This window comes from Ictidomys tridecemlineatus, chromosome 5 (assembly GCF_052094955.1).
Source record: "Ictidomys tridecemlineatus isolate mIctTri1 chromosome 5, mIctTri1.hap1, whole genome shotgun sequence".
Classification (NCBI taxonomy): Eukaryota; Metazoa; Chordata; class Mammalia; order Rodentia; family Sciuridae; genus Ictidomys; species Ictidomys tridecemlineatus.
Window position 1 is genome coordinate 168,450,793 of NC_135481.1, and position 11,385 is coordinate 168,462,177.

At 38.7% G+C, this 11,385-nt stretch overlaps 1 protein-coding gene across 1 annotated transcript in view; it reads left to right on the forward strand.

Annotated features, from left to right (window-relative positions):
• Hao1 (hydroxyacid oxidase 1) overlaps window positions 1-11,172 on the forward strand; it is a 49,215-nt gene extending 38,043 nt beyond the window's left edge. Inside the window, exons 6-8 of the mRNA XM_005320488.3 lie at window positions 7,582-7,740; window positions 7,928-7,997; window positions 10,197-11,172. Coding sequence (XP_005320545.1) covers window positions 7,582-7,740; window positions 7,928-7,997; window positions 10,197-10,267 — 300 coding nt within the window. The 3' untranslated portion in view covers window positions 10,268-11,172. The remainder of the gene's footprint in view (window positions 1-7,581; window positions 7,741-7,927; window positions 7,998-10,196) is intronic.
• The last annotated feature ends 213 nt before the right edge of the window (window positions 11,173-11,385 follow it).

The following is an 11,385-nucleotide window of genomic DNA, read 5'->3' on the forward strand; positions in this document are numbered from 1 at the left end:
GAAAATTGTGGAAATTATAAAAAGCTTTGGTGGAGATAGAGATCATAGGCTCAATTATGACAAGAAGTCAGGAAGAGGGATACATTGGAATTTCCTGAGGAGGTGGGAATGGAATTTAAAAAATTTGTTTATTTATGATTTTTGTGGTGCTGGGGTTGAACCCAGGGCCTGGTGTATTGTAGGCAAGCACTGTATTACCAAGCTATGTCTGCAGCTCCTAGGGGTGGGAATTGAAAAGCTACACAAGGAAATTAAAGAGGAAAGAATATAGATGTCCTATGGCCCAGTTGAGCAGAATTCAGCAGCAAACAGGCTGCTCTGTTGACCTGTGAACTATCTTGGTTGCACATTGTATCACCTGGAGAACTTTTGAGAATCATGATGTCCAGGCTACTGTGCAGATCCATTCATCAGAATCTCATATCATCGGGAGGCACATAGACACCAATACATTTTAAAGCTATCCAGGAGATTTCAGTGTGAATCTGTGGTTATTAAATACTTTACACACTATGCTAGACAAATTAGAGTTCATAACCTAGATGAAAAAATGAGCTAAACTGGCTGGGTACAGTGGTGCATGCCTGTAATCCCAGAAGCTTGGGAGGCTGAGGCAGGAGGATTTCGAGTTCAAAGCCAGCCCCAGTAAAATCAAGGTACTAAACAACTCAGTGAGACCCTGTCTCTAAATAACATACAAAATAGGGCTGGGGATGTGGCTCAGTGGAAGACTGACCCTGAGTTCAATCCCTAGTACTGCCCCCCTCCCCAAAAAAATAAAACAAAAAAAAATAAACTGGATTGCAAATTGTGGCAATAAGTTAGATCTATAACAAAGAGCAGTTAACCTCAAGGAAACCCAAAGCCAAGGATACCAGCAATCTATTTAGTGCAGATTTTGGGATAAAGGATTAGGGAATGAGAACTGGATCAAAAATTGTGGAGACAGTTTTAGCCAGCTTTTTTACCAGAGTGACCAAAAGACCTAGCAAGAACAATTAGAAGAAAAATTTACTTTGGGGCTCAAGGTTCCAGAGATCTCAGTCCATAGACAGCCAACTCCATTTCTCTGGGCCTGAGATAAGGCAAAAACATCATGGCCAGAGAATGTGGGTGGGGAAAGCAGTTCAGGACATGACAACAGGAAGCAGAGAGAGATCTCTTGCATACCAGGGACAAAATATAAACCCCAAAGGCACATCCCAATGACTTACCTCTTCCAGCCACACCTCACCTACCTAGCTTACCACCTGGTTAGATACACTCAACTAAGTTAATGTCCTGATCTAGGTTAAGGCACTCATAACCCAATCATTTCACCTCCAAATTTTCTTGGATTGTCTAACGCATAAGCTTTTGGGAGATATCTCATATCTAAACCATGAGACAGATACATACATAGCTTTGGATAGATTTCATGGATCAATGATCCAGAATTGAGATCAGAAGCTCTGGATAGGGTGTTAAAAAGTCATTTCCTTATGATGCCTGTGTGGAGTTGTGGAGTTGGCTAAGATTTGTATAGATGAGCAATGATGTTGCAAGTATCTTTCAGCTCTGCCCTGTCCTTGAGTGAGCTTCCAACTTTAGAACTATAAGCTTTCATGTAGAATGGGAAAGAGTGGGATATGCTTGAGGAATATGAGGTAGTTCATTCTGTTTGCAGTGTCTGGTGGAAATGTGGGAGTCCTGAGAAATATACCTGCCTGAAGAGACAAAGGAGGAGTTTCTTAAATACTATGAGTCATTGGATATACAGCAAAAGAGACTTGGTTTAACAGCAGTGAGTCTTATAAATTGGATTTTGGCATGAATAGCAATCAGGTGATCTTCATAACTATCATATCCAAGGAAAGAGAAAAGGAGAACCTGAGCGGCTGAGGGGATTTCTACTCTGAATCCTGGTTTTCTTATCATTTGAAGTTAGACATCAGATGAAATTCTTTTGTTGTGTTTGAACCATAATGCATTATCATTTGATTTATCACAGGCAAAAGAAACTAGTATCATATAACAAAATTTAAAAAATATATATTTTTATTAAATAATGTAGATGGTCTTTCTAGATCACATTATTTTTTTTCTAAACTGAATCAGCATATACATTGCTCTCTCTTTTATTAGAACAATTTAATCATAGTTCTGATATAGATGGCTGTGATGGGGATGACTAGTGGACTATATTTAAACAACTGGAAGGTAGAGTAGAGAGTAGAAGAAATAATTTACCCAAGTAGTCATAGGTTATCATTTCATTGAACAGGCAGGTCAATTTAGCTACATCGATAGATGAGTTGAGTGTGACACAGGGGAGAGTAAATTGGGTGGGGAATATTGGGTGTGCTTGTGGCACTGTTCTTTCTATAGTACTATTGATTTCCATCAACCAAGTCTGTACACTGCAGGATTATACCAAGATTTAGAATACGAAGACTGTAAGTTTCCCACCTTTTCCAGCTCAGCTTTACTCTTAGAGACACATCTTTTTAGGTGATATTAAATATTGCCTGCAAGTCAATAGAGGTGGAAAGTGAAGCCGTCCTGTGAGCAGGGTGGAGAAGTTGGTCAGCGCTCAAGACTTTTTCTCAGATTTATGCCTCGCTTGTGTATGAAGACATAGACTCAGTGTGCGGCCCAAATTAAGTTTGTTTTCTAAAAATAAAATATAAATCTACTGAAATCAAATCTAACTAGATCTTAAGGGGAAAAATATCTAAATGGTGTGGTTTATTTTCCTCTGGCTGAGGGGATATGGAAACTTATCTAAAAGGTCTTTTTGAGTTGTGGTCTCTGAGACTGTTTTAAAAAAAACAATAACACTCCCTTTGCATGCTGTGCGTATGACAGGAGATACTTGAGTTTTTGCCTCCTAATTTAGAGGAAATTTAAGGTCCGTGATGATGAGAGAAATGTGAGAGAGAAGACTTCATTTATGGCAAATTAGGGTTTTCCCTCAGTGTGTGGATTTTGAGTTTGAGTGGCAAAGAGCCTTGAAGGAAGCTGGGGTGTTGAACTTTTCAACAAATGAACAGAAGGGCTCATTGTGCGGAGGAATTGGTTACATCATAAGTCAGAACAACAGAGGTCACATGATGTCATGGGAGGAATACTGCAATCGGGTCTTGGGTTTAATTGAATCTTTGTCTTGCCTCTCCTTTGGGATGAGAGATGGGGAAGCAGGATAATTTTATGCCTGAGCCTCTTCTTATTCTACATTTCTAATAATCTCGGGCTTCCTTAGTATGAAGAAATAGTTATCACTAGGAGCCCTCGGCCAGAAATTTAACTTCAGTTCATCTTAACACGTTGCTTCTGATAACTGCTTCCAGGTCTTTGCTATATCCAAAAGGACTAAAAAAAAGAGAGAGAGAGGGAGAGTGGAATGAATCTGACATAACTTTCCTATGTACACATATGAATATATCATAGCAAATCTCATCATTGTTTATATCCACAAGAAATTAATTAAAAATAACTATGAGTAAATGGCAAAAAGACCAATAGAGAGAAGGAAGCAGCAGGTGGGGAGAGAGAAGGGGAAGGAGGTGTACTAGGGTTTGAGTTAGAATAAGATATATTCCGTGCTTGAATAATTATGTTAAAATGGATACTACTATAATGCATAACTAAAAAGAATCAATAAAAAAGTAAAAACTTAAAAAAAACACACACAAGAAACCCAGTTTACTTCAAGGACCTTATCATTACAGTAATAATGTGGCCCAGGTTGACCTTGAAGCCGTTTGAGTATAGTATGACAGAATCAGATTGATTTCTAAAATCTCAAATGTGAGTCTAAAGACAGATTCTCTGGTATGTTTGAATCTTAAGAGTATTTTTTTTTAAAAGAGAGAGTGAGAGAGGAGAGAGAGAGAGAGAATTTTTTTTTAATATTTATTTTCTAGTTCTTGGCGGACACAACATCTTTGTTGGTATGTGGTGCTGAGGATCGAACCCGAGCTGCACGCATGCCAGGCAAACGTGCTACCGCTTGAGCCACATCCCCAGCCCAGTATTTTTTTTTCAATCTGCATTTTTTTTGTGTGTGTGTGTGTGTTTGTGTGTGTGTTTGTGGAGCGGGGGGAGGAGGTACCAGGGATTTAACTCAGGTGCACTCAACCACTGAGCCACATCCACAGCCCTATTTCGTATTTTATTTAAAGACAGGGTCTCACTGAATTGCTTAGCACCTCGGCTTTTGCTGAGGCTGGCTTTGAACTCAAGATTCTCCTGCCTCAGCCTCTCAACCTGCTGGGATTATAGGTGTGTGCCACTGCACACTGGCTGCATATTGTTTTGGTGCTAAGTGGACCCAAAGTACCTCAAACTTACAAACATGACATTCTTTTCCACTGAAAATTCTCAATTGCAAAACATTTTCATAAAATTTAGTTATTGGGCATATTTTGTGAGATTTGAGATTCATGTTTTTCTTTTGAAATGGGGTCTATGGGGCTGGGATTATAGCACAGTGCTACAGCACTTGTCTATTTTAGAAGCAAAAAAAGTAAATAAATAAAAGGAAAATACAAAAAGGCCCATGTAATTTCATCCTTGAGTAACACTTGACATCATCAGTTGGCTTCTGCTGTGTAACAAACCATTCTGAAATTTACTGGCTAAAAAACAATAGCCATTTATTCATTACACAATTTTGTGGGTTGGCAATTTGGACTGAGATCTTCTGGGGAGTGGAGTTGTGTTTCTGGCTGGGCTTACTCATCTGTGCCTGTGGTCAGCTGCCCAGTCTACTAGGGCAGGCTGGTGTAGGATGAGCTCAGTAGGGGTGGCTGTGGTTGCCTCATGTCTTCCTACATTCTCGTGGGCTTATTCTCAGGAGGTGGCTGATTTCCTAAAGACCTAGGTTTAGAACTAATTAGGTCTTTTAAAATCTAGGTTTAGAACTGAATGTCAACTTTTCTAATCTTCTATTGGTGAAAGCAAGCCAGATCAGATCTCTCTGCTCCTATTCCCTTGCACCATAGTCCTTCAAGAAATGAAGACAGGGAGGGAAATCATGGCTACCATTTTTTGCATTTTGCAAACAATAAGCTGAACCTCATGGCCCAGTTTTTTTTTCTAAGTGTGCTTAGTAGGAACCTCAGATTGCCAGTAAATGTGATAGCTAGGGTCAGGTACAGAATCAGGGGAAGATTTATGGGCAATGACTTGTACTTGGTCTTCTTTGCTTTTAACTAAAGAAGATCTGGTTTTATCTGATTTTGTTTATGTTCAGCTGTTTTGCTAAAATGTTAGAAGTCAAAAGAATAACAATGTAGGCTATAGGAATGTGAACTGAAAAGAAGAAAATTTAAACAGGGTCTTAAAATAATGGGTTTATCTACTATATTTATTTATTCAACCTGTCATGATTAGAATTATTTTGTGTAATTTATATCTCATAAAACTGTAGCTACTGAAAGGAAAAAGGGAGAATGGAGATGCTCAGCAATGGGCAGAACATTCTTGTCCAAAGACACAGGAACACAAACGTAGACTCTGTTTTATAACCCAGGATTCACATTTTAAGTATCTTTATTACTTTACTTTGAGGCCATGCTAGGCATTGGAAATAACCTAAACAGACTTGATTTGTGTGACTTTGAAAATGTGTATTGAACCTAAGATAGCTAATATTTTTCTTTGGTTCTGGTTTCAAATGGGGAAATATGCTTAATTATGGCTTGCATCATGGCCTGGAAATTGTAGCATTTATATGTTGATGTAACTTGCTTGAATGTAAAAGGAGGACTATGTATAGGTAAGGGCACATATGTAAATGGATCCAAAGCATGTTTGGCAAGGCTGAAAAACCAAAGGAAAAGAGGAAAATCACATTACCTGCCAAACATTTAAGGGCCATATGCCAAGAGTTGCCTCCGCTTCCTCTAACTCTGTAGCCATGTTTGGATTTCACCCTTTTACATAAAAATCTACTTGAGTTTAGCCTCAAAGTTTTAGAGGAGAAGGAGAAAAGCCTTTTAGTGATTTCAGCACAATTATTTCTGGAAAAAAAATGCACTTGAGTGTATGGTAGTTTCTACAGCATGCATTTTAAGTAGAGTCTGGGCTTCATTTTAGAAGTCAACATTTGAGGATGGATGTGGATAGTTTTACAGATTTTCATCTACAGGAACTATTTCAATTTTCAAATGCAAAGATCCTCATCAAATTCGCCAGTTGTATCAGTTAGATACTGCCACTTAATGCTATAAAATAAAAGATCTCTAACTCAGTGATTTACATGGACAGTCATTTATTCCCTTGAAGCTTTGTGTTAACAGGGATCTATAGATCTAGGCCTGGTAGCTGGCTGTGCTCCAAGTTTCAGGTCCAGCTTGGCTTGGCTGGGATAGCTCTGCTTCCTGAATAAGACATTCCGGGGTCCAAGCTAAGTGGGGAATATAACTGGGCCGGGGGAGAGTGTGTTCTTCTTAGGACAAATAACCAAGGTACAAGAGTGAGTAGAAAAGCCTGAAGTTGCTTAAGCCTGTGCCCAGAAATGGCCCTTTGCCATCTCTGCTTACATATATTTGGCCAGAGTAGGTGGCATGGCCAAGGCAAAAGTCAGGGAGTGGGCAAGTGTATTCTGTTTCTTTTAGTGAGAGAAAGTGAAGTTGCCTTGGAAAGTAAGTGAATTCTGAGAGGTATGAAGCATAAGGGAGAATAGTGCAACCCAGCAGATCTCTGAGGATCTTGTATTCTCCAGTGTTAACCTGAGCCAGTCATCTATTGTCAATCAAGACGGGGATTTTCAAATCTCAGGTGATTTTATCTCTTTAAAAACAAGGAAAACATTTTCTCAGAAAATTCTCTAATATATGTTTCTGTATGCAAAACATGTTAGACAAGGGAATCAAGACTAAATTTTTCATTTCTGGCCAATTTGTATTTTTATACACCAGAGCCCTTGCAGTATCATCTGAGTGTGAATTTCAGCTGATTTGTAATAATGTGTAAACAAGATACTTTATTTTATTTATAATTTTTGTTTTCTTTCTCTTTTTTCCTTTTTAAATTTTTTTTTGGTATTGAGGATTGAATGAACCCAGGAGCAGTTTACCACTGAGCCACATCTCCAGCCCGTTTTATTTTTTATTTGAGACAGAGTCTCACTAAGTTCCTGAGGGCCTTGCTAAATTGCTGAGGCTGGCCTTGAACTTGCAACCTTCCTGTCTCAGTCTCCCAAATTGCTGGATTATAGGAGCATGCCACTCTACATGTCAATTTACATTTTTTAAAAAAGAAAAACTATAAAAGATCAAATTGCTTCAAAATTATAATTTTTTTAATCATAGCCCTAGAATTTGAATATCAGTAAAACAAGCCAATATTTGACTTTGAAAGAAGAATAAGCTACTAAATTTCAAATTTGCTTTTTATTTTTGGTCATTGTTTTGTTTCAGTTACTAACACTTGTACTTCTTTCTTTCAAGGGGAAATAATTTTATCGTTCACCCAGATCTACTCCACTTCTTTCTCTCTTAAGACTTGGTTGGGTGGGCTAGTGGTCCTTGAAAGTGGAATTGAATAAAAATTCAACATTGATAGCATGACACTGTTGATCTTATCTCTTCACAGATTGACGTTCTGCCAGAAATTGTGGAGGCCGTGGAGGGAAAGGTGGAAGTCTTCCTGGATGGGGGTGTAAGGAAAGGCACTGATGTTCTGAAAGCTCTGGCCCTGGGTGCCAAGGCTGTGTTTGTGGGGAGACCCATCATATGGGGCTTAGCCCTCCAGGTAATTAGACAAATAAATAAATATATAAAACAAGTATAAAGCAAGGTGAATCAATAGTGATATAGTTGGACTTTTAAAGAAAAGTAAGCTATTCAATTTCAAATTTGCTTTTTTTTTTTTTTTTTTGCAATTACTGAAACCAGTCCAACTGATTTACCCAATAGTTCTGTGTCTTTTACTTCTTTAGGGGGAGAAAGGTGTCCAAGATGTCCTTGAGATACTCAAGGAAGAATTTCGGTTGGCCATGGCTCTGAGTGGTAAGGCTCTTATTCACATCTACATCTTTATTTTCTTCTGTGGACTTTAAGTCAGGCTCCTTGATGGAGAGAAGTGGTTTTGAGCAGGAAGAAAATGGAATCATTTGGTACACATTAAATTCGAAGATGACTTTCTATTTTCAGTTTTGGTTCAGAGCACTCTGAACTGAGGGATTCTACAGTGAGCAGTTAGATTCTATCCTTGATAGTTTTATTAGGGATATTTTGGTGGGTATGAGTACCTTAAGGGTGAGTGCTACATTATGCTCTTTCTCATCTCATAACATATCAATATATAAATCTCACTGACCTGTCAACACTTCCACTTGGCTATCTAAGTGGCATGTCAAATTCCACTTGTTCAAAACTAAGTTGCTAGCTTTCTCCATTAGATCAGTTCCACCTGTAGTTTCTCTTGTCTCAGTCTTATACGACGTGTGTTAGTCAGCTTTCTGTTGCTGTAACAAAAAAAACCTGAGATAATCAACTTGCAAGGAGGAAAGACTCATGTTAGCTCATGATTTGAGAGGTGTCAGTCCATGGTTGCTGGATCCTATACCTTTGGGTCTGGAGTGAGGCTGAACATATGGTGGAAGCACCATGGAAGGAAAACTTTTCTCCTCATGGCAGCTGGGAAGCAGAGAAAGAGAAAGAGAGAAAGGAAGGAGCAGGGGTCTTGATATCCCCTTTGAAGATATGCCCTCAAGGATCTAACCCTTTCACTACCTCCTCAATAGTCCCATAGGCTCCAGACCAAGCCTGTAACACACCGAGGGAATACCCCAGGACATTTATGATCCAGATGATAGCACTTGGGTCATTCCTGAGTCTTCTCTTTGTTCTCATTCCCTCACATCCACAAGGGCTCTATCTTCAGAATACAACGAGGATCTGCCCTCACTCATCACCTCCACTGCGAGGGCCATCATCATCTCTCTTCCTGTGGGTATTGCTGGTCGGCCTCTCCATCTGACCTCCCTTCTGAGGTTCTCTAGTGATCATCGTAGCTGAATGATCAGTTTAAATTCAAATCATTTAATTCGGATCACATTAATATTCTGATCAGACCTGAACAAGAGCTCTTGGTTTACTCAGAGCCAAGTACTGAAGTCCTTACCACGGTTCACAAGGCCATATGCGGTTTGACCTCTGTTGCTTTGGTGATCACAGCTTCCTCCACTGTCACCCTTGGTTATTCCTCCTGGGCCACACTTGCCTCCTTGATGTCCCTTTTCTCTGTTGGACACAACTTGGCCTAGGAATTTTGCATTGGCTGCTTCCTCCTAATGGATGATGCCTCACAGATATCTCTATGAAGAACGTCCTTGGGTTCTCAACATTTTCACATAGAAATTGTACTTTTTTTTTCCCACAAAGGCCCACCTTGGCTGCTCTATTTAAAATAACAATCCATTTCCCATCCCTTTGACTTCCAATTTTCTTTCCCAGTGTTCTTATGCCATTGTTTTTCTTTAGCATCCATTACCTTCTATATATAATATTTCATATGATTCACTTTTTGATTTACATGTCCTCTCAGATTTAAGAAATGTTAAGCAGGGATCTTTGTCTGCTGTCTTCACTGTAGTTTTTCAATGCCTGCTGCAGTACTTGACATTGAAATAACAACAAATAAATATTTGTTGAAAGAATAGATAAATGTTATTATTAGCGACGATTTCACATTTGGCATAGAATGAACCTCTAGCTGCAAAGAATGACCTTGAATAAATCATCCACTACTCCAGTTTCAAAGCTAAAGAGGGATTCTTTTTGTGTGTGACCCAAAGGATCCAGATTGTTCAAAAGAGAGAACTCCTGAAATTAAACTGTTTGCTCACTACTGTCTTGAGCCTGTTAGACAGAGCATCCCCAAGAAGAATGCCATCCCGTGAATCCTCACTTTGCATTTTAATTTGGTACAGACATATATCCTAAAAGAGAGCTTTCAGCCACGAGCTCTCTATTAAATGTGGCAGAAAGAATACACTCTTTGTGTTAATAAAAATATGTGCCAGTCATTTTGTGTTAAGGACTGTTTAGGTAATAAAAATGGTCTCATGCCACATAAGATTTGGCAAGCCTACCTTGAATCATAAACCTTACATTTGTCAAGTTTTACATTCCTTGGGAAAACGATTACCTGCCTGATTATTATTGCATTCATTCCATATTAAATGTATGCATTATTTTTTTCAGGGTGCCAGAATGTGAAAGTCATTGACAAGACATTGGTGAGGAAAAATCCTTTGGCTGTTTCCAAGATCTGACAGTGCACAATATTTTCCCATCTGTATTATTTTTTTTCAGCATGTATTACTTGACAAAGAGACACTGTGCAGAGGGTGACCACAGTCTGTAATTCCCTACTTCAATACAAAGGGTGTCGTTCTTCTCTAACAAAATAGCAATCCCTTTTAGTTCATTGCTTTTGACTTTTCAATGGGTGTCATAGGAACTTTTTAGAAGAAATGGACTTGCATCCTGGAAATATATTAACTGTTAAAAAGAAAACATTGAAAATGTGTTTAGACAACGTCATCCTCTGGCAGGTAAAAGTGCTGGAAAACAAAAGATATCCTTTGGTAAAACTGGAGGTAGCTAACTCAGAGGTAAAAAGATAATGTTCTCACTCTTTATTAACCTGCATTGTGTTTGGAAATTCTAGTGCTCAGGTTTGACATACTGGAGATGTTTGGAGAAACATGAGATTTGGAATCACAACGCAAACTAAATAGTACTGGGAATTGGAATGGATGGTGGTAATTTGTGATTTTTGTAGATACTGTTACTTTCCAACACCCTGAGCTATGCTGCTGCCTCAAAGGTAGATTTATTTCTATTCCCATTGTTATTATCTGAGTAGATCTGAGTGGTTTATGGTGTATGTCGCTTTCTTAATCAGAAATAAATAATTCTGAAAATAATGTATCTGGTTCAATGTTAACAATATGGAATTCAACCAGTTAATCTCTGACCCATAATTATCTCCCTGTTTCTCTGATGCATACCCATTAATTCTTCTATTTCTCCTATATCCGTTGCTTTAGTCACTTGCTTTTTTGCTCATTGATAGTCACATTTGGGAATCACTACATCATTTATAGGGTGATTACAAGTAAAGATGTGGATTCCTTGCTCAGAAAGAAGAAAAAAATAAAAACATTTCATTTTCTCTATGGTTCTCTTTTATTTGATCATAGTGTCTTATTTGCTAGTTAATGTCAAATGTCCTTGGACAGTTGGTCATGGAGAATTGGAGACTGCCCAACAGGGCAACTGTAGACCCTCCCAGGGATCTGAGGTACTCCCCTGCACCTTGCTTTGACCCTTTATTGCCTGTGCCCAGGTTTCTGGCTACAGGTGCAGGACAACAATTACTGAGCAG